This window comes from Apodemus sylvaticus, chromosome 21 (assembly GCF_947179515.1).
Source record: "Apodemus sylvaticus chromosome 21, mApoSyl1.1, whole genome shotgun sequence".
NCBI classification, from domain to species: domain Eukaryota; kingdom Metazoa; phylum Chordata; class Mammalia; order Rodentia; family Muridae; genus Apodemus; species Apodemus sylvaticus.
The window spans coordinates 36,626,187-36,648,906 of NC_067492.1; the positions used below are offsets into that span (position 1 = coordinate 36,626,187).

The following is a 22,720-nucleotide window of genomic DNA, read 5'->3' on the forward strand; positions in this document are numbered from 1 at the left end:
CAAACCATCTGTAATGGGGTCTTATGCCCTCTTCTGGTGTGTTTGAAGACAGTGACAGTGTACTCAAAGTAAATTAATCTTAAACAAACAAACAAACAAACAAACAAACAAACAAGTATAAAACCTTACAAGGGAGCTCTTGGGTCTTAGTCCCAAGGCTAGGGACTAAGTAAGACTTTCCTCTCTACATGCACAACACCCTGGCCTCATGCTTGTGGATGAGTTTGTGGCTGTATCTCCTTCCTGTCTTCCCACATTCTTCATGAAGCCACCTTCATGAGTCAAAACCAATGCTTTCAGAAGCAGCTTCTCTAGACAGGAGCTCTCTGGGTGGTTACTAGGGAAAGCTACTTTGATGTCCAAATCAATGTGCTACATGAGGACCACCAGGACTACTACATTCAGAAGAATAGCGGCACTGTTGGGCCGGTGCTGGTCTCTCAGTCACCAACCTTGGCCAATTTATAGACGGATTTCCGACCCCAGATTCCAGTTCCCCATTGTCCATACTGGTGACATCCAATTTATAGACGGATTTCCGACCCCAGATTCCAGTTCCCCATTGTCCATACTGGTGGCAGTCACCTATTAAGAACATTGGGGTGTTGCAATGGAAGAGACGGGCTTGGAATTAGACAAATCATTGTCTGAATGAGACTGTCCCTAACTTACTAACTTGTCCGACCTTGAGCAAACTAATGTCTCAGATCCTAGCCTCTTATCTCTGTAGGACGGAAATGCTATTTCCTCATGAGTTGTTGTGAAACCATGAATGAAGATCACAGATTGAGCATTCACAGCCACTAAAACCGTTCGATATTATTCTGACTTAGGCAAACCAACAAGGCATATTCTTATGCACCTTATTTTTTTTGTTCTTTTCTTCAGTCAGTATTCTGTGAGCAGTTTCTTTGCATCAGTTTTCTAGTGGCTGTGAGAACGAGTAATCATCTTTAGTCTTGGTGAAGAAGGGACACCCAGACTACTAAGAAATAAGCACAATAACTTCTAATTAATTTACAATGTGTAATATGTATTGGGTAGGGGTGGAAGATGACCCTGGGCCAGTTTACAGCCCAAGGAAGGTATTCTTATAAGTAACATTCTTTCTCCTGGTCCTCCTCACTTTCATCCTTTTCTTTTGAGACAGAATTTTGCTCTATAGCTCTAAACGTTCCTATGGAAACCGAGCTGATCCCACGGAGTGGTCCTTGTGTTTCTCTGAGCTTTTAAGTATATGCCATCTCTCCTGAGGCAACAAGCTTCTATAGAAAACCTATCTGTGATCTAAGACAAACCTAGAATTCAGGGTAAATCCTTGGCCACGGAGTCTTTCTCTTGTGTATCACCCTCCAGCTTCCATTTTGCCTGCTTCTCAGACAGTTGATAAAGCAAGGGGCGAATTCTATTAGTCTTGCAGGATTTTATTTTACCTTAATTTTTTTGGTGCTATGAAAAGCACAATATTTTTCCTCTTCTCTGTGAAGAATATTAGAACTAAAGACAGCTCAGCAGATAAAAGCTGTGGGTGGCAGATACTCCCACTCTCCCCCCTGTATTCTGAGCTTCCAGGTTTCTCTTTGCATTTACTGTTACCTCAGAGCTAGAAAAGACACTTGAGAAATTTCACAGTGAAAGTCATCCACCAGGTAAGAGACAAACCACCCAGGGTCAAGAAGGAGCAAATGGTCTGCCCAGAGCCAACCAGTGAATGAGTAAAGATTACCACACACCTCCCTATCCTGACTCCCTGGCTCTTTGGCATCTGAGCTCAGGCATGTTCCTGTACACGCATTCACATTCCATGGTGAATGGCAGGGTTGTCTCCACTTTTGAACATCCTAGAAGCTACAAGCCACTTCTCTCTGGTTCTTTCTCCTACCAGTGACATCAAGTTTCACACTAGCAGGACTTTTTGGTTTGGGAACCATTTCTTCATAAGACATGTTTTTGTCAAAATGCTTCTCTGTACTATGACTTTGATGGCTGGCAGGGCTTATGGTCTAGATTCTATTGTATAGTTATATGACTCTAAAAAGAACTTTCCTGGGTTCTCATACCCTCTCAGGATAGAACCATAATTGATGCTTTTATGTGTAGTATTGCAAGATGCTAGGGAGTGGGAGAGGGGTAAGAAAGGGAAAAGGGGAAAGAGAGTCAGAGAGAGAGAGAGCAAGAGAGTGAGAGAGTAAAAGACAAACACACAGAGAGAGGAGGGAGGAGGGAGAGAGAGGGGGGGGAGGAGGGAGAGGGGGGGGAGAAAGAGAGGGAGAGGGAGGGAGGGGAATAGAGAGGGAAAGGGAGGGAGGGAGAGAAAGAGAAACAGAGAGAGAGAGAGAGAGAGAGAGAGAGAGAGAGAGAGAGAGAGAGAGACTGGGCTACACTCTCAGTTTCATAGACCATTAAGGGACTTGGGCACACTTGATCCAACTCTTTCAAGAAACTGCTCTTACAAGCAGGAGCAGGGGTGCCAGTCTGTACCACGGGTTCAGTGATCTTTCCCACTCTGTAACATCACCCCAGTCTCTTGGGCCGAAGCAGCTGCGCCATCAAAAATGTCACATCAGTTATGACGACATGATTTGTTATATAACTGGTGCTGCAGCTTAAGCAAGGGGAAGAGGCCATGATCAGAGTGTGAACCACTGTCCCTCTTCTGTGGTTCAGAGGTCAGCCAAGTCCATACTTCCAAGAGAACTGCATAGGGGAAATAAACACCCACCAATCAATCAAAGGAATGAAAATGGAACTAACCTTTGTATAATGACTTTTATGTTCCTGGCACAGTTATACGTCCATTTCCTATGTTAACTCATTTCATTCTTGCACCAACTTTAAATAGTTGCTATGATTACCATCCCTGTCTCTCATAGGCATAAAAGCAGAGACACCAAGAGGTAAATAACTAATCTTACACATCTAAGCCGGCCAGTGGTGGCGCATGCCTTTAATCCCAGCACTTTGGAGGCAGAGGCAGGCAGATTTCTGAGTTCGAGGCCAGCCTAGTCTACAAAGTGAGTTCCAGGACAGCCAGGGCTATACTGAGAAACCCTGTCTCAAAAAAACAAAAACAACAAAAAATCTCACACATTTGGTAGAAGACTTTAGATTTTAAGACCAGCAGCCTGGTTGCAGAATAATGTTCTTACCATCTCTCTATTCCAGAGACGCATGCCAACCAGCTTCTCTAAGTAAGAAGCCATCCATTTCCCTGGGCAGTCAGGCTACCCCTGTTTCTTCTTTTGCCTCATCTACTAATTGCTGGTTGTTCAATGTCCTTTCTACCAGGGCTGGGTGGTATAATAAGAAAGGTGTGATAAAATGCAGAAGGGATCTAAGTTTAAACATTCCTGGAATATAGTTTATCTGAGCACCACCTTTAATGCAGTCAACAAACATGTACCTGATTTTAAGCCCATGTAGTTATGTGCATGAACATACACAGATTGATACTATTTTTTTTTTAAGAGTTAAAAGTTGCTCTTTGCGAGTGTTAGTTTTGGGGGGCTGTAATCCTTCCCAAATGTTTTTCAGCCTGGAACCATTCCCATCATAGTTGGCGGTTGCCTTTCAGATCAAGGTGGGCTCCTACAACAACAGTAACACAGAGGTTCTCAACCTGTGGGCTTCGACCCCTTTGGCAATCCTGTCTTTAAAAATATTTACATGATGATTCGTGACAGTAGCAAAATTACAGTTATGAAGTAGCAATGAAAATAATTTTATGGTTAGGGGTCACCTCCACATGAGGAACTGTATTAAAGGGTCGCAGCATCAGGAAGGTTGGGAACCACTGGTCTAACTGAACACACCCTGGCATACAGGAAAATCAAATGCCTGTATCCAGATGAATGCATTCACATGAGCACGTGCCAAGAAAAGTAGGCCCTATTCTGCTCAGATCTCCAGAGTTGATTGACATAGTGCGGGATAAGCAGCTGAAAACCACCAGTGATCTTGGCCTAACGCTAGAGAATCTAGATGCTCCGGGCATTAAAAGAAGCAAGCCAGTACCTGAGCACCGATCCAGCTTTCCAAGCCTGGGGGAAGAAATGCTGGCTTCCCGTTCAGCCTTGTCAGTCTGCATAAAGCTTCACCCACTTAATCCAATGACCACAGAGCTTTCCACAAGCACATGGGTTCCATCTCAGAATCCACTGAGGCTCAAGAATTGCACAGCCAATTCTTGATGAGATCGGGTGGATTGCTGGCTGCTGTCCTGGCAAGCAGGTCTGCTGGTGAACAGCTCAGTGAACAGCAAGAAGGGAGAGAGAGAGCACCATCCATCAGCGAGGGAGGACTCTCTGCTCCTGGATCTGACATTCTGCTCGCACTCACATTGTCTCCAGTGAGCAAGGCACATCTACTTGACTAAACGTGGACACAGAAGTGGGAAGGGAGGGCAACCAACAAAGTGACTGCAGAAGCAACAAGCCCACCATCATGGAAAGCAGTTCTCAGTGGACTGCTACCCGTCACTGACAGACCTTAGGGCAAGGGTAGGAAATGCCCTTTCAGATGGCTGTATTTTCACAAAGTAATGGTTGCAAGTTGTCACCTCCCCCTCCGTTAATGCCTGTCACTCTGTAGATGCTGAAGGCGCCACAGGCTTGACACCCAGTTATAAAGTCAAGGTCGGCTGGGAGGAGGAAACCACCATCTTTTTCAAAACCACCATCTTCCCTGACAGAGTGGTATGCTAAAGCCTTGAATGTAAGGGCTTGGGTGTTTGTATGAATATCGATATCTTCAATAGGCAAATCCTTAAATTTCTTTAAAAATTGTACCCCAGAAATGACTCTTCTGTGCCATTCCACCAAAACAGGTGAAGTCTACTAGGTAGCAAGCCAAGTCTTTGGGCAAGCTTTAAACCTTACTTACTGAAAAACAAAACAAGACAAAACAAAAATCTAATGCTCTAGAGAATGTGAGGTAAGCATCCCAGCAAACATAGCACCTTGAGTCAAGACAAACTGTAATGCTTAGAACAACTCCAGGGTCATTTTACCGTGCCATGCCCAAGCATCTATCACCCAGAGGTCAGTTAAAGTGACACTATTGATTCTGTGCATCATAAAATATAATTCTAAGATGCTTCTTTGAGGGTTCAGAAATCCAATAAAATGTATACTCCTTAAAATTGTTATTAGTCTGTGTAAAAGCATCACTAATTAGTGAAAAATTGATATGGTTCTATCCCATGTGAGGTCACAGACCCCTAAACACAAGCAAAGCCCTTTAAAGTGCCACTCAGAGAAAAGGAGCTGCCCCTCACTCATAGGACACGCGAAACCATACTTGCATTATTTCAATCATCACTGCCCATGTCTCAGAACGTAAATGCTTTGTATGGTATGATAGAGACCTCCCAAACACTAATTCATAAGCACACACACAAACGAGAGTGAGAGAGAGAGAGAGAGAGAGAGAGAGAGAGAGAGGAAGGTGAAGGCGGCACCAGCTACCTCAGTGGATAAAGGCACTTAGAATAGAGGCTCTCAATTTGAGTTCCATCTCCAAACCCATGCAAAGGTAGAAGGAAACAGACTCTGAGTTGCCCTACACACACACACACACACACACACACACACACACACACACAAATTATAAAAGATTTTAAAGACTTGAGAATTAGGCTTCTGAAAATCAATGCAAACTTCCCCTTAGGTATTGTATTGTATTGTATTGAGCAGAAAAATTCCAAAGGCCTGTCTCTGTAATGGCCCTAGGCTGATGAGGGTAATAATGCCCGTCTAAGCAACATCTCTGCCTGTCCAGTCCCTAATGGTCTCATCTCAGCTGCTACGGACACATATTCTGGTTCCTCCTCAGAAGCAACACACCACAACCTGGATGAGGACACACACCGACTGAAACAGCTCCTTGCTTTTCTAAACACATTGATGACAAAGGATCTGATAACATGCGAATATCAATATTCTTCCTCCCAACCAAAAGGGCTGTGCTACTAGGTCCAATCGCTGGCTTCTCACGGGGTGGGTGTCCCCTAAAGCAGACTCTGTAACCAGCTAATTTCATCTGCCTAGGTGAAATAACACGGCATCTGAATTAACTTACACATATGGCCTGATAGGCTTGTCACCAATCATATTGCAACAGGGAAACAGGAAATTGCTTTCTGCAAAAGCTACCGAGGCTTTCTGGGCTGGCCCCACCCAGAAAGTACAATCTTCCCCGGCTACAAATGATTCTCACTCAAGTGGTGATCTCAAAACCCATCTCTGGAAGTGAGGGCTCCAAAGATTCTGTCACTGGGATACAGTGACACCAATCTCACATTTTGTGGTTAATAAAACAAGTCCTGATCCAGCTTGGCACAAGGCCCTGATCTGACTTATTTCAAGTCAAGCTCATAGGAAAAACTGCCATTCATGAATGCTTCAGGAGGGCAGATCAGTTGGGTCTTTTGTGGCAAAATTGGCGGGCTCAGACCCATTTCTGGTGAACTTTCTGATCAGACCTAGCCGATTTCCTAAAGAGATTTGGTACATTTTGTTCTTAAAGGGAAACCAAAAAAAAAAAAAAAAAAAAAAAAAATCAATTACAAAAATCTCAGTTTTGACAGGCAGTTTTCACAGAAAAGGTGTTTGTGGGTATAGAAAAAGGAAAAAATGTGGGAAAAGAGAAAAATGTTCTGACTTCCAATTTAATCGAATCAAACATCAGAGACTTCACCCCATCTTCCCCAGTGCAACCCAATATAAGTAAGACACACAGGGCTTTCCTCAGAATGTCTGCTCAGTCTTCCTTTAAGATTTCGTGCCCCAGGACTTAATCAGGAATTTCCATTCTAAAGTGGCACACGGATCTCCTCAGAGAGCTAAGCTTTCTTTGAATAAAAAAGGCAAGTTACCCTTTTGGGGACTCGATATGTATTTTTAAACCTCTTATTAAATCAACCTAATTTATGCGACATGTTCAGGAAGAACAGGTAGCGAGCTGCTTTGGTGGATGCAAAGTTTCTTTGCCATCCCCTTCCACACCCCTAATTCCACCTCCTTTGCCCTCCCCTCTCCGAGGGTTTCCGAATGTCTTCGGTGCCATTCCGAAGCCGCCGAAGCCGCTCGGCCCTCTCCGCTTGGACCCCGACTGTGCTCCGAACACTGTCGAGATCCTCCGAGCCCCGCGCCCAGGCCAGGCCGAGCGGAGCCGAGCATCGCCGAGCTCAGCCCCATCGACTTTTCCAGTCTCAGCTGGGCGCTGTCCACCACTTGCAACGCCTGAAACCTCACCCCAGCTCAGGAGTCCGAGGCTTCTACCGGACTCCCAGCCTGCCACAGCGGATTACAGACTTGTGAAGTTTTGAAACCTTCCCCTAAGGAAAAAAAAGAGGTGGCGCGGTTTGCATTTCCCGACACGCGAGGGCTCCAGGCAGATGCAACATGCACCTTGTTGCAAAGAGCAATTCCCCAGGCCCCGCCTCCCCATCCATTTGGACTGCACAAGCCCCAGAGAAACCCCAGGCCAAATTACTGGTGGCTCAGAAGGGTGAGGCTAGCCGAAGGGGCCTGTGAGAAGAAAGCCCCCGGGAGCTCTCGAACGCAAATAAGACCACGCCAAGCAGATGGAGGAAACTGTCTCCTAGTCGCTGCTCCCTACCATCATGGCGCCGCCTGGAACTCGCTTGTCATGCCTGTTACACATGCAAGAATTTTTTGCTTCTTGGTTTTGAAACCGCAAGCACGATTTGTCTCCCACCCACCTTCCCTCGAAAGGGGTTTTTATTTTCCATTGTTTCCCTACGGGATGCAATTACTTCGGCTATTCTGTCAAGTTGAAAAATAATCATTTTTGTTTACTGCACAGCAACCTCTAATTAGGAGCTGTGTGTGCACGAAGGTGTCACAGCAAAGCGACATGGAATCCTTGCTAAACGGTCCTAACGAACTCCTCCGTCCCGAACTGACAGGCCAACGGAAACAGGGCCAGGAAGCCCGGAAGGCACGCACCGGTTCCCTGCTGGCCACCCCTCCCCAGGCAAGGCTCACTAGGAGCCGGAGTGGATGGGGCAAGGAGCAAGCCAGAGAGAAGGAAGGACAGGCGAGGCTCCTTATTGGGGGAAATGAGGAAAGGAAGGAATATCCCATTTTGTTTTAATTTTCAACCATCACTCAAATCCACCTCCAGTTAATTAGGAGGGGAAACTGATATCTAAGGCAGAAAGGGGGCGGTGGCAAGTAGGGCCTGAAATCCGCATTGAAGGTAGACTACAGGGAACCTGGCCTGAGCGGAGTGTAAATACAACGATAAAGGCTACAACCGTGACAGGAACCTGCGGATGTCGGGAGAGCAAAGGCTGGAGGGCCAAGGAGGAGAGGGGCTGGGGGGCAGAGGAGACTTGCTTTCACTCAGCCCCACAGAAAGCCTCGCCCCTTCCACCTCTGCCTTGGATAAGGCTGTGTCTGTCACATCCGCTTGGAAACCCACCCTTTCTCCCTAGTGCACGCCCCCTCCCCTAACCCTTGCTCGATTTTGGGGGCGAGAGGGTCTAAGTCACAGCTCCCAGGATATTCAGCACCAAACTCATGAACAGCAAACACTTGATCCTCCACCCCAATCGGCTAGGGCTGGGTCCCCTCCATGTTTTAGTCAAGTTCAAAATCACTGCCTCAAGAGAAGCAGGGGGGGAGTGGGATTCGAGGGGTGGGGTGGGGTGCAGGAGGAGGGGAAAGAGAACGAGGCAGAGACAGAAATGGAGGCAGCGAAACACGAAATACTCCACGAGCCAGAGTTAGGATCATAAGCACGCCAATAGTGTGATGTTCTGATCAATATGGCGGACACTGTCATTCATACAACTAGAGGCGCTCCCCTTCCCTCCCCCCAAAACACCGACCTCAGGAGTTGGGGTGGGAGACCCAGAACCAACGTAGGGAGTGGGGGAGGGGAGGCAAAACCGGGTCTCTTCTGTGTGTGCGCGAATTAAAAACCAGGCCTGGAGAGCAATATGGGTGAGCAAGATAATAAAAACGATATAAAATTATTCTTAATAAAGTACGAATCCCAATGCCATAGGGACTTACTTCATCTGCTTCACAATGGTGCTTTTTCCTGATTCTCCAGCCCCTGTTGGGACACAGAGAGGGGGGGAAAACTGGTGAGTGTCAGGTCATAGAAATGGGAAGGGGGCTTCAAGACATGCACGGGGTGGGCGCTCCTGGGCACATGGTGGTGCCAACTCGGAGACCAGGTCTCCCGGGGCGCAAGTCGGGTAGGGAACTGTGGCCGGGGTCGAGGGGTAGGGGTGGCTACCGAGATCCTTACCCAGCAGGAGTAATTTCACGTCTTTGGCGGCGCTGATGCCATCTTCTTTGAGGTTTTTCTCAATCGCCTTGCTCCGCTCGAGGGCGGCTCTCTCCTCTGCGCTCAGAGTACATCCCATGGTGGCCCCTTCCCTGCCACAGCCCGCACGACTCGGCTGGCACGACTCCCCGGGTCGGCGCGCCCCCCACCCCCCCCCACAAAGCAGAGCCTGGGCTCAAAGGGGAGAAAATCACGATATCCTCTCCTTGGCTGGGAACAAAATTGTCGAAAAGACCAGAATCCCCCCAAAAGGGCAGCCTCTATCAAGATTCCAGCGGCGAAGATTAGCGGCGGCTGGCTGGGGTCTGGGGGTGTCGAGGTGAGGGTGGCCGGGGTCTGGGGCTCCGGAGCCGAGAGAGGAGGCGCCCGCGGGCCCGGGAGGCGCGGGTTGCAGGCACCGAGGCTAGTGCACGACCCAAAATAAATAAAATAGGAGTCGAGGCTGGATCCGCAGCCGGAGCCGGCGGAGGGTGGGGTGGGGGGCAGGGTGGGTCCTTCTGCCGAAGCTGCCGGAGGCGGAGGAGGAGGAGGAGGAGGCGGAGGCGGAGAAGGTGGAGGCGGCGGCGGCGCGGGGTGTGGAGGGAGTGAGTTAGGGGGTGCCGCTAGTGCATGTGCATCGCCGCTCCTCGGCCGTCGGTGCGTCCGCGGCGCTTTCTCCGACCCCCGCGCGCGGGGCAGGGCTGGGCAGAGGGCCGGGCCAGGGGTAGGGGGTGCAGATCTCTAGCGGGAGGCGGCGTCGCCGGGGCCCAGAACTCGCATCGCTCGGCGGAGCGGACAGGAGACGGGGAGAGCGCGAGGGAGCCGCGGCCAGCGGGGAGCGCGAGAAGAGGCGGGCAGGGAGGGCAGGGCACGCGCGCGCGCCGGGGCGGGCGGGGAGGGGGGGCAAGGCGAGCGCAGCGCGCGAGTGCGCCTGGTCCTGCGCAGCGCTCAGCCAGCCGCCCGCTGACGTCAGCAGGGCCGCGCGCCGGGGCCCGGGGGACGGCGCGGGCGGGGGCGGCGCGCATGCCCGCGGGACGCGTCAGCTAGCGGGCGCGCGCGCGCGAGGCACCGCCCACTCTCGGGTCCCCTCCCCCCTCCCCGAGGCTCCGGGAGCGTGCGGGGCTGGGGAGGGCGGGGCCTGGGGCCGGGCGCGCGCCTGTGCCCCACCCCGCCCCACCCCGGCCGGTCTCGCGCGCCCGGCCCGCCTCCTGTCAACCCCAGCGCGGCGGTCAGGTGGTCCCCAGCCCTTGGCCCGAGCCTCCTGCTTCCTGGTCCCTCGGGCGCTGCGTTGTGTCTCTCCGGCAGATCGCCTTTCCGATTGTTCTCTGGCGCGGCTGGAGGTGTAACCCCTAGCCGAGTTATGGTGCCTCAGCTGATGTGAGGAGGTAGTGGGGTCAGGATAAACCCGAGCACTCCATAATAACGCGTTGGGGCTCAGTGACGGATTTGGGTCTGCATTTATTGAGCATCTAGAGACTGGCCTCGCAGAGAGGAACGCAGCAGGCTGAGAAGAGGCAAGGCCTGTTCCGCAGGAGTTTTTGCCTCCCTTAGCCAATGTGAGCCTTACCGCGAGATCCCCACAACCTCTGTTGCTAGAGATGGTTACCATCCTAGGATGGCTTGATGCCAAAGGCCCAGGAACAGTCTTTCACGAAAGCCTCTAGCAAATACTTGTTCCCTTAATTTTTTTCTCTATATGATGAACCGACGGTCTCACTTGGTTATTGAATTCTTGTACTCCCAGAACACAAGCCGGTAAAAATGAGTTCTTCATAGGCTGCGATGAGAGGTTTCTTCCTCCTTTCATCTTAAAATAACAAACTACTAAAAGAAATACAGCCTCCATATCCTCTCAAATAGTCAGAAACCAAGGTCAGCAAACAGCTAACCCAGCACTGGGGAAAACAGTAGACAGTTGCCAAAGATCGGTCATGTTCTGGGTGGTCTCTGAGAGTTTGAAGACATTAATTCTTACTGCACAAAATACTTTTACAATCAGTTCCACCAGGCAGCCCCAGGGGCCTTCCTAGATAGAGGAGCCAACAAGCAAGACTGCCCAGGGAAAAGACAGGCAAGGGGCCAGTGGAAAACATTTTTTTTTTCCGTAACAGTTGGGCATTTCTGTGACTCTGAAAGTAAATTTGTTTGCTTCATTTCAACAATGGGAAGAAAATCCTATTTTGGAAATGTCACCCAGCATAAAAAATATATTTGCAAGGGAGGGGGGAAGAGCAATTAAGGCCCACCCAGAAGAAAATATTTTTCTCCTGCATTTTTTAAGTTTGGTGTTTCCCAATGTGGGTTTGCCTCATTGGACAAATGTCTATGTCAAAAGTTATGTGCAATATAATTGGAATATTTAAATTTGAGTCATATCCTACCTTTCCTAGGAAACTGACAGAAGAATTCTATAGAGTTGTTTTATACAGCATATAAATAATACCCCCTTTTCTATCTTCTTTCCTGTTTGTGTTGGGTGGGCATATTATACAAAGATGAGTCTGGTTTGGCTTAAATATCAAGTATCACTAAAATTGTCCTTCCAGATCCAAAACAGAGATCTCACGTGCCCAAAATTCTATAGACCTTGCTTGCTCCACAGGTTGCTGGGGACAGTTGCATAAATCTACCGTGAACCAGAGTCAGGAGAAAATTCCACTGTTAGTGAGCTTCTGCCATTTGTACAAGACTGCATTTGATGGACCGAAGGTAAGGACCACACCGTTTCACTCTGCCCTGGGGCAGGGTGGTGGTGGTGGTGGTGGTGGTGGTGGTGGTGGCGGTGGTGGTGGTGGCAGCAACACCCTGCTTAGTGTTCTTTCATATCAAGTGACTTTCAAGTGAAGATTTGGTGTTCTTGGTGGCATTCTAGTTGTATATGGGAAGCGATCCTTGACTTTTAAGTGCGTGGCCTTCCTCCTTGATATCAGTCCTGATGTGGCAGAGATATAAACCTTTGTGTTTTGCATTTTCCTTCACTCCCCCAGTGCTTATAAGAACCTACTGACATAATAATGTAAGATATGTTCCAGCACTGTAGATGTGTTTCAGATTTGCCTACCCTGTTTTCCACTTCTTCTTCTTCTTCTTCTTCTTCTTCTTCTTCTTCTTCTTCTTCTTCTTCTTCTTCTTCTTCTTCTTCTTCTTCTTCTTCTTCTTCTTCTTCTTCTTTTCTGGGTCACTTTGTATCTTTATGGCTGAGTTCCATAAAAGACTAATAATAATCCACTTCATCTGTATAGTGCTTTACAGCTTACGGAGCACTTTTACAAAAATTCTCCCATGTGATCCTCCCACATAAACCTCAGTTAGGTACTAGTGTGGGAAGCGTCATGGATGAGTGGAAAGAGCCAAGACCAGGAAGACAGATTGATAAGAGAAAGCTTCTGAGATGTCCTACATTTGATGACAAAGGGCCAGGGGATGTGAGAAAAGAGAAATGACACAGGAAGTTATTCGGAAGCAAGCTACAGGCCCCAAAGAATGAAAGCCATTTGTTCTGGTTTTGAATGTACGTTAAAAGCTTCCCTCAAAGCTGCTCTGACTGCCTAGGTCCCTGTCTATGCCCCTTGCGGCACTCACCAACCCAGAGGCCCTGCCTTCTTCTCTAGTTGCTTTCCCATCACAAAGCCTTCATTGCTTCAGGTAAACCCACCTTATTATCAGTAGCCAGTGTGGACTCAATGTTCGTAGTATGTACAGAGCAACGTTTCCATTGTAAAGTGCTCTGCCCTTTTAGACACAAGGACCTAGCCATCTACCCCCTTCAGCAGTCGTAGAATTTGTCCCAGAACCAAGTGATTTATTTTTCTCCTTGGCCTCCTCAGTGGCTCAATAAGCCTTTATTTCAGAAAGTTCTTGCAAGGCCTTGGGCATTTTGGTTTAATAAGATACAGTCTGGTACCCATTTTACAGATGAGCAAGCTGAATCCTCACACAGGGTCAACAAACTCATTAATGAGTCAACGAGATTTTGCAGTATGGTGAATTGTTGAAACATTCTTTTTTTTTAATTTTTATTTATTTTTCTTTTTTTAGGTTTTTCGAGACAGGGTTTCTCTGTGTAGCCCTGACTGTCCTGGAACTCTCTCTGTAGACCAGGCTGGCCTCGAACTCAGAAATCCACCTGCCTCTGCCTCCCAAGTGCTGGGAATAAAGGCGTGTGCCACCACTGAAATCTCAAATCCAGTCATAGTTAGATTCCCTCAAAGGTATATGTAATAATAATAATCAAAAACCCTTCAACTATATATTAAATTGATATACAATTAATTCCTGTGGGAACGAAGAAATTACATTTCTAATATTAGGAGCTAGGATTCCTAGACCAAGGACAGTTTCCTCTAGGTTTTGTTTTATATGATCCTCAGAATTATATTTTTCTGATGCATTTTTCATCAGAAAACAGTTGTCACCCCGCCCTTTGTCGTGTCTACCATGCTCCACAAACACTGTGCGTCACATTTCGGAAGGTACTCTGAGTATCTTACATATTGCATGAGAGGACTATCAGGAAAGGCTGCAGGAAGTTGCTTCTGCGTCTAGAGACTAGGGATCTGTGACATAAAGAGGGCCTCTAGCTCTCAGTTAACCAGTGTGGCCTTTGGGTAGATATACTCACTTTCTTTTCTTTTTTCCTATGTCCCTAAAAGACAATGTCTCCAATTGATATTTTTTTCCTCTGACATGTTTTTGTGCACATCTCTCAGACCACCAGCACCTTGGTTCTCAAACGTTATAATATATAGAATTTCCCGAGATGCTTTAAAGTTTTGTTTAAAATTTAAATCTAGACCCAAGAGTTCTACTTCCAGAATGCACTCAGGAAATCTGAGGTGGGACCCAAGGGTCGTTTTTTATAACCACACTTCCTCCCTCAAGTGAGTTCTCATATGTGTTGGGAAGCTTGCTGCTAGAATACAAGCTCTAAGAAGGAAAAGGGTTTCCTTTGTATCTGAAAAGGTCATGACTAGCCCTTGTCCACCAGTTGTCATAATATTTGTAAAGTTAAGTCCCTGTGTGACAAGGGCTTAATCAGGAACTATATAGGAAAGCTCATCCCACCTTTGACATTTGAGTTTTCCCCCCCTAAGACAAATTCTGCCACTTGATTATTCTACAAAATGTTTAAGATTCAGTGAAAGTTATGTCATCAAGTAAAGTTCTATGACATGAAATGATGCTGATTTTGAAACTACAAGTGGGAGATTTACTGACCAACAGGCATTTATAAGAAGAGAAAATACCTAATATTTTTGACATCCCCATTAGAAAAATTCTTGGCTAAACTCTGTGTCTTGTTTTCTAATTTTGTAAGGTTCATGAGAAATTAATTTTCTTATGTATAATTGTTAAGTGTAAGAGATGATGCAGGAAGAAACAGGACTTTTGTATACCTTTAAGAGAAGGGATTTGCATGAAGAAGCAAGATAAATGTTTGCACATCATAGAATTGAACTTTAAGTTATGAAAATCCACTATGTGGTCTATGTTTTTTGAATATATTTTGATGACTTGCATACTCCAAAGAGAATGTGCTTCATGACTTTTTTATTTTTAATTATTTGTTATTTAATTATTCTAATTATTTAGTTAATTATCTTAATTATTTAATCTAAGATATTTATTCCATTAATAAACTTAAATTTTTAATAATTTAGGATAGTGAGGGAATGCCACAGGGTGCCTTTGGAGTGTTGGAAGGGGCAAGGAACACTGCTTTTTATGCAAGCAAGATTGACCAAGAGCTGAACTTGACACTGAAGTTTGTGAATGCATTACCTAATAGTCTTGGGTCTGTGTTGGACTTTTCTTGGGAAATCTTTCATCTGAAGCTAAGATTCTGATTTGTTATGATGGAAATAACAACACACACTTTTCAACCCATCCTGGCTGGGGCTGACAGAATTCTCACATACACACTTGTAAAGAGTTTATTTCCTATGTTCTTCAGGAGACTGAGAATCTTCAGACACAAAGGGTTCTTGCATTCTCCTGTCTCCATGAAGCCTTTTCACACATGCAGCTCAAACAGGTTTTAGACATTATCTCATTAGTCTTCTGTAACCTTCAAGGACCAAAGCCTTATTATCATTACTTGTTCTTTGCAAGTAGAACTTTGTTAAAGATTCTTTTATGTGTAGAACATGTTTTTGCCTGTATGTATATACAGGGAGATGTGTGTGCCTGGTGCTCACTAAAGTCAGAAGAGGACATCAGATTCCCCTGGTACTTGAGTTACAGATGGTTGTGAGCCACCATGTGGGTTCTGGGAAGTGAACCAAGGTCCGGTGCAAGAGCAGTAAGTGCTCTTAACTACTGAGCCAACCCTCTAGTCCAAGCAGAACTGTTTTTGTTTGTTCTTGAAAAAATTAGGTAGATTTTTTTATCTGACCATTTTGCCAACTGGGACTGAAGGGAATGAGGGGCTGACAATTTAGCTGAAACTTATTAAGTGGGTTGAAGGTGATTGTCTAAACTAAGTATATTTAAGTTTGTTTGGGTGATCCAAAGCATGTGTGGTTTGGGGTGTTCTACTTGTCTGCCAAATACTAAGAACATGCAACCCACAGGGGCAGGGTGGGTTTGTTTGTTTGTTAAGTTGACATTTAGACATGTATTTCTTCCACAGAGCCCTACAAATCCGGTCTGTATGATAGAGAGGGGCATTTTTTTTATGAGATTCCTATGTGTATGATGATACATGACTGTAAGACTAAAAAAGAACAGTCAGATAAACACAACTTTAAAAGACCCTCCATCCCCAGAGTGTTTGGCTGTAATCATTTAGGACTTGAAGGCAGAAGGACTTTTTACTGACTACCCTCTTAAGCTGTCCCTTCAGTCTGCTGACTTTCTCACTGCCCACTGTAGATGTCAGAGAGGGATAGCAGAAGAAAGAATCCTGGGTTAGCTGCGTGTAGTATAAATGAAAGGCAGCACTGCTTTTTTAATGGCCAAAAGGAAGACATAAGAGTCTTAATCAGAGCATGGGATGCAATAGCTTAATGATGACTCTCAAATTGATGGGTCAATGTACGATGACACTAAAGAATCTGAAGGATTGAGCGGTGAGGGAGACTGGGGCAGTGAACCAGAAAGGGCAGAGTTTCGGACTGGCCAACTTGACCCTCTTTTCTTTGCTTCCATTACCTCTGCCTTTGAGAAGGGAGAGATGCCAATCATTTTCATTCAGAAAGGGATACAACTTTTGTGCCCCTTCGTCTGCTCTGCCTATACACTTGGCTTTATCCCTCCCTAAATATTTTCCCTATAATCATCTTTGTTTTTTAAAACATGGATTTAGCTAATGTTTATTGAGAGTTTACCATGTGTCAGTCACTGTTAGATGCCAGGGATGCACACATATAGCTCCCTGCTGTGTTGTTACCTCACTTTTGAACTGCAACAATCTCTCATGCATTTTTTGATTTGATCCTCATAACTTTTTTTTTAGCAGAGTTTTCATTTTATGCATCATGAAAAATTAAGATTTTTCAGATCACCCAGCTTATGTATTACATGGATGGGATGCACATTTTTTCTGTACCCCATATAGTGGCCTTTCTGCAGCACGTGCACACGTGTGCACACACACACACACACACACACATTTTTATGCCAGGCTGCTCTTGAACTCAATATCGTCCTGTTTCTGCCTCTCAAGTACTGAGATTACAGGCATGTGACACTATTTCCTCTTATTTATTTATTTATTTATTTATTTATTTATTTATTTATTCATTCATTCATTCATTCATTCATTCATTCATTTTACATCCTGATCACAGCCCCTCCTTCCTCTCCTACTTGTCCCAACCTAACAAATCCCTTTCCACATTACCGCCTTCCCTTCTCCTTACAGAAGAACAACTTGCCCCTCCTGGGTTCCAGCCTGCCCTGGGACATCGAGACTAAGAACATCCTCTCCCACTGAGGTCCAACCAGTCAGTACAGTTAGGGGAAGGGGATCCAATAGTATGCAACAGAGTCAGAGACAGCCTCAGACAGTCTCAATTGTTAGGAGACCCACATGGAGACCAAGCTGTATATCATCTATAGATGTGTAGGGAACCTAATGAACCCATGAATGCTCATTGTCCAGTCTCTGTTAGCCCCCACAGACCTAGGTTAGTTGACTCTGTAGGTCTTCTTGTGGTGTCCTTAACCACTCTGACTTGCTCAGTTCTATCCCCAATTCTACCACAAGACTCCCCGAGCTCCGCCTAATGTTTGATGCGGGTCTCTGCGTCTGTTTCCATCTGCTGCTGGGTGAAGACTCTCACAAGACAGTTATGCTAAGTTCTTGTCTGCAAGCATAGCAGAGTATCATTAATAGTGTCAGGGGCTGACTCTCTCGCATGGAACGGCTTTCAAGTTGGGGCAGTCCTTGGTAGGCCTCTCCCTCAGCCTCTGCTCCATCTTTATCACTGCATATCTTGTAGGCAAGACACATTTTGGGTTTTGTGGGTGGGTTGATGTCCCCCTCCCTCCACTAGAAGTCCAACCTGGCCACAGGAGGTGGCCACTTCAGTCTTCATATACCCAGCTGGTAGGAATCTCAGCTAGGCTGTAGGCTGTAGACTCCCAGAGGCCTCTGTGTCCTAGGTCTCCCAAATATGCCATCCACCGATTTCCATTCTCACTACTACACCTCCCACCTGCCCCCTCTCTCTACACTTGAACCCCATCCCCATTCCTCCTCATCCTCTCTCCCACCCAGTTATCCTGTCTCTTTACCTCTGATGACTATTTTCTCCCTCTGGGTGAGATTTATGAATCCTCCCTTGGGTCTTCCTTATTACTTAGTTTCTTTGGGTCTGTGGTTATTCTGTACTTTATGGCTAATTCCAATTTGTAAGTGAGCACATATCATATGTGTCTTTCTGGGTTATTACACTCAGCATGATATTTTCTAGTTCCAACCATTTGCCTGCAAAGTTTATGATGTCTTTGTTTTTAATAGCTAAACAGTATTCTATTGTGTAGATACACCACATTTTCTTTATCTTTTTTTGTTGTTGTTGTTGAGGGACATCTAAGTTGTTTCCAGTTTTGGGCTATTATGAATAAAACTGCTATGAGCATAGTTAAGCAAGTGTCCTTTGGGATATATACCCAGAAGTGGTATAGCTGGGTCCTGGGGTAGAACTATCTCCAATTTTCTGAGAAACTGACAAACTGATTTCCAAAGTGGTTGTACAAGTTTGTGCTTAAACCAACAATGGAGGAGTGTATCCCTTGCTCCACATCCTCCTCAACATTTCTTGAGTTTTTGAACTTAGCCATTCTGATGGGTATAAGATGGAATTTCAGAGTCCTTTTGATTTGTATTTCCATGATGACTGAGGACATCAAATATTACTTTAAGCGCTTCTCAGCTTTTAGAGACTCCTTTGTTGAGAAGTCTCTGTTTAGCTCTGTACCTCATTTTCAATTGGGTTATTTGGTTTGTGTCTAATTTCTTGAGTTCCTTATGTATGTTGGATATTAGTCCTCTGATGTAGTGCTGGCGAAGATCTTTTCCCTATCTGTAGACTGCCATTTTGTCCTAGTGCTGGTGTCCTTTGCCTTACAGCTTTTCAGTTTCATGAGGTACCATTTATTAATTTTGATCTTAGTGCCTGAGCTATTGGTGTTTTGATCAGAAATTTGTCAATGTGACAATGAGCTCAAGGCAATCTGTTTTTATATTGAGGTCTTTGTTCCACTTGGACTTGAGTTTTGTGTGGAGCTGATAGCTATGATTTTTATAGATGCAGACATCCTGTTCGGCCAGCACCATTTGCTGAAGATGCGTTTGTTCTTATATTGTATGTTTTTGGCTTCTTTGTCAAATTTCAAGTGTGCAGGTTTATGTGTGAATCTTTGATTCTATTCTGTTGATCTGTCTGTTTCTATACCAAAATCATTCGGTCTTTATTGCTATTGCTCTGTAGTATAGCTTGAAATCAGGGATGATGATTTTCTCCAGAATATTTTTTTGTTGTTGTACAGAATTATTTTAGCTATCCTGTTTTTGTTTGCTTGCCTTGTTTTTGTTTGATATTGTTAGTTTTTATGGTTTGTTTCATTTTTCCATATGAAGTTTGAGGATTAATGTTTCAAGTTCTGTAAAGAATTATGTTGGAATTTTGATGGGCACTCACTGAATCTATAGATTGCTTTTGGGAAGACATCCATTTTCACTATGTTAATACTGCTAATCTATGAGTATGGGACATCTTCTCATCTTCTGAGGTCTTCCTGGATTTCTTTCTTCAGAGACTTGAAGTTCTTGTCATACAGATCTTTCATTTGCTTGGTCAGAGTTAAGACAAGATGCTTTATATTATTTGTGTTCATTAAATGGGTGTTGTTTACTTAATTTTTTCTCAGCCTGATTATCATTTGTATAAAGGAGGGCTACTGATTTCTTTGAGTTAATTTTGTACCCAGCCACTTTGCTGAAGATGTTTATCAGCTATAGGAGTTCTCTGTTAGAATTTTTGGGGTCACTTATGTATATTATATCATTTGCGAATAGTGATACTTTGACTTTTTGCTTTCCAAGTTGTATCCCCTTGACCTCCCTTAGTTGTCTTGTTGCTCTAGCAAGAACTTCAAGTGCTATGTTGATTAGATAGGGAGAGAGTGCGCAGTTTTAAGTTTCTTTTCATTTAATTTGATGTTGGCTATTGGCTTGCTGTATATTGCTTTTATTATGTTTAGATTATGCACAGTTTATCCTTGATCTTTCCAAGACCTTTAACATGAAGAGCTTTTGGATTTTGTCAAAGGCATTTTCAGCATCTAATAAGATGATCATGTGATGTTCTTCTTTCAGTTTGTTTATATGGTGGATTATGTTGATGATTTTTTTTTGTATGTATAACAGCCCCTGCATCCCTGGGATAAAGCCTACTTGATCATGGTGGATGGTATTTTTGATGTGTTTTTTGATTTGGCTTGGAAGTATTTTATTGAGTGTTTTTGCATCAGTGTTCATAAGAGAAATTGGTCTGAAATTCTCTTTCTTTTTCAAGTCTTTTTGTGGCCCCATAGAATGAGTTTGGCAATGTCCTTTCAGTTTCTATTTTGTGGAATAGTTTGAGCAATATTGGTATTAACTCTTCTTTGAAAGTCTGGTAGAATTTTTCACTAAAACCATCTGGCCCTGGTTTGGTTTTTTGTTTGTTTTGAGTTTGTTTTGTTTTTGTTGTTGTTGGGAGGTTTAATGACTTTATCTTTTAGGGGGTTATAGGACTTTTTAAGTTGTTTACCTGATCTTGATTTAACTTTGGTAAGTTGTGTCTATCAAGAAAAAGGAATATTGGGAAGGGAAGGGGGCTTATGTAACTTTCGGGGAGTGGGGGACCAGAAAAGGGGAAATCATTTGAAATGTAAATAAAAGTATATCGAATAAAAAAAGAAAGAAAGAAAGAAAAAAAAAGAAAATGGAACATTTTGCCCAAACACAAAAGAATAAGCCTTCCATTGTCCCTTTCATTTAGATTTTCTAATTTTGTGGAGTACAGGCTTTTGAAGCAAGACCTACTGATTCTTTGAATTTCCTCGGTGTCTGTTGCTATGCTTCCCTTTTCATTTCTAATTTTGTTAATTTAGAAACTATCTATCTGCCTTTTAGTTAGTTTGGCTAAGGGGTTTGTCTATCTTGTTGATTTTCTCAAAGAACCAGCTCTTAGTTTAGTAGATTCATTGTATTGTTTTCTTAGTTTCTATCTAATTGATCATCTGTCCATTGGTGAGGGTAGTGTATTGAAGTCTCACACTATAAATGTATGAATTGAACTTTAGTAATGCATCTTTTACAAATGTGGGTGACCTTGGAGTTGTGACATCATCTTGTTAGATTTTTTTTCCTTTGATGAGTATAAAGTGTCCTTCCTTGTCTCATTTGATTAATTTTGGTTGAAAGTTGATTTTATTAGATATTAGAATGACTACTACAGATTGTTTATTGGGTCTGATGGCTTGAAAAAAATCCAACCCTTTACCATGAGGTAATGTCTATCTTTATTGCTGATGTGTGTTTCTTGTATGGAAGAGAATGATGGATTATTTGTTTACATTATTCTGTTAACCTGTGTCTTCTATTGGGGAATTAAGTCCATTGATAAGAAAGATGTTAATGACCATCAATTGTTAATTCTTGCTATTTTGATGTTGGTGGTGTTTGTGTGTGTGTGTGTGTGTTTCCCTTATTTTGTTTTTGCTGGTATGGAATTATTTATTTACTGTGTTTTATTAGGTGTAGTTAACCTCTTTGAGTTGGAGTTTTGCTTCTAGTATTTTTGTAGGGATGATTTGTACATAGATATTGTTTAAATTTGGTTTTGTCTTGGAATATCTTGTTTAATCTATCTATGGTGATTGAGAGTTTTGCTGAGTATAGAAGTATAGTTGGGAATCTGTGGTTTCTTAGAGGCTGCAAGACATCTGTTCAGTCCCTTCTAGATTTTAGAGTCTTTTTTTGAGAAGTCAGGTGTAATTCTGATAGTTCTGCCTTCATATGTTACTTGGCCTTTTTCCCTTGCAGCTTTTAGTATTCTTTCTTTGTTCTGTAGATTTAGTGTTTTGATTATTATGTGGTGAAAGGATTTATTTCTGGTCCAATCTAATTGGAGTTCTGTAATCTTCTTGTATGTTCATAGGCATCTCTTTCTTTAGGTTGGAGAAACTTTCTGCTATGATTTTGTTGAAAATATTTTCTGGTCCTTGGAGCTGGGATTCTTCTTTACCTTCTTCTATTCCTATTATTTTTCTGGTAGGTCTTTTCATAGTATCCTAAATGTCTTGGATATTTGTGTCAGGAATTCTTTTGATTTAACATTTTCTTTGATGTTTCATTTTCTTCTATCATATCTTCTATGCCTGAGACTCTTTCATTTCTTGTATTCTGTTGATGCTTGCATCTGTTGTTTATGTTCTCCCCTAGGTTCTCCACATCCAGAGTTGTCTCAGTTTGTATTTTCTCTATTGCTTCTATTTTCAGGTCTTGAACAGTTTAATTCATTTTTTCTTTACCTGTTTATTGTATTTTCCTTCATTTCTTTAAGGGATTTATTCATTTCCTCTGTAAAAGCCTCTGCCTGTTTGATTGCATTTTGCTCTATTTCTTTAAGAGTTTTATTCATTTCCTCTTTGAAGGCCTCGATCCCCTTTATTAGATTGGATTTAAGATCATTTAATTGTGCTTCTGTTGTGTTAGGCTATCCAGGGCTTGCTGTAGGAAGATAGCTGTGACCCTAAGGTGCCATATTGTTCTGACTCTTGTTGATTGTGTTCTTATACTGGCCTTTAGGCATCTGGTGGTCCCTGGATGCTCCTGGTGCAGCAGGCCTCCACTGGGCAGCCTTGGGCTGGATAATGGAACTCAGGAGGCAGTGCACACCTCAGAGCAGCTGGGTGTGCCTCG

General features: G+C 44.2%; 1 protein-coding gene across 2 annotated transcripts in view; it reads right to left on the reverse strand.

Annotated features, from left to right (window-relative positions):
- The window catches only part of Gnao1 (G protein subunit alpha o1), a 153,786-nt gene extending 143,624 nt beyond the window's left edge, over window positions 1-10,162 (reverse strand). For both annotated transcript variants that reach the window (XM_052167354.1, XM_052167353.1), the window contains exons 1-2: window positions 9,286-10,162; window positions 9,045-9,087 (exon numbers count right to left, since the gene is read on the reverse strand). In XM_052167354.1, coding sequence (XP_052023314.1) covers window positions 9,045-9,087; window positions 9,286-9,403 — 161 coding nt within the window. In that variant the 5' untranslated portion in view covers window positions 9,404-10,162. The remainder of the gene's footprint in view (window positions 1-9,044; window positions 9,088-9,285) is intronic.
- Window positions 10,163-22,720: the final 12,558 nt, after the last annotated feature.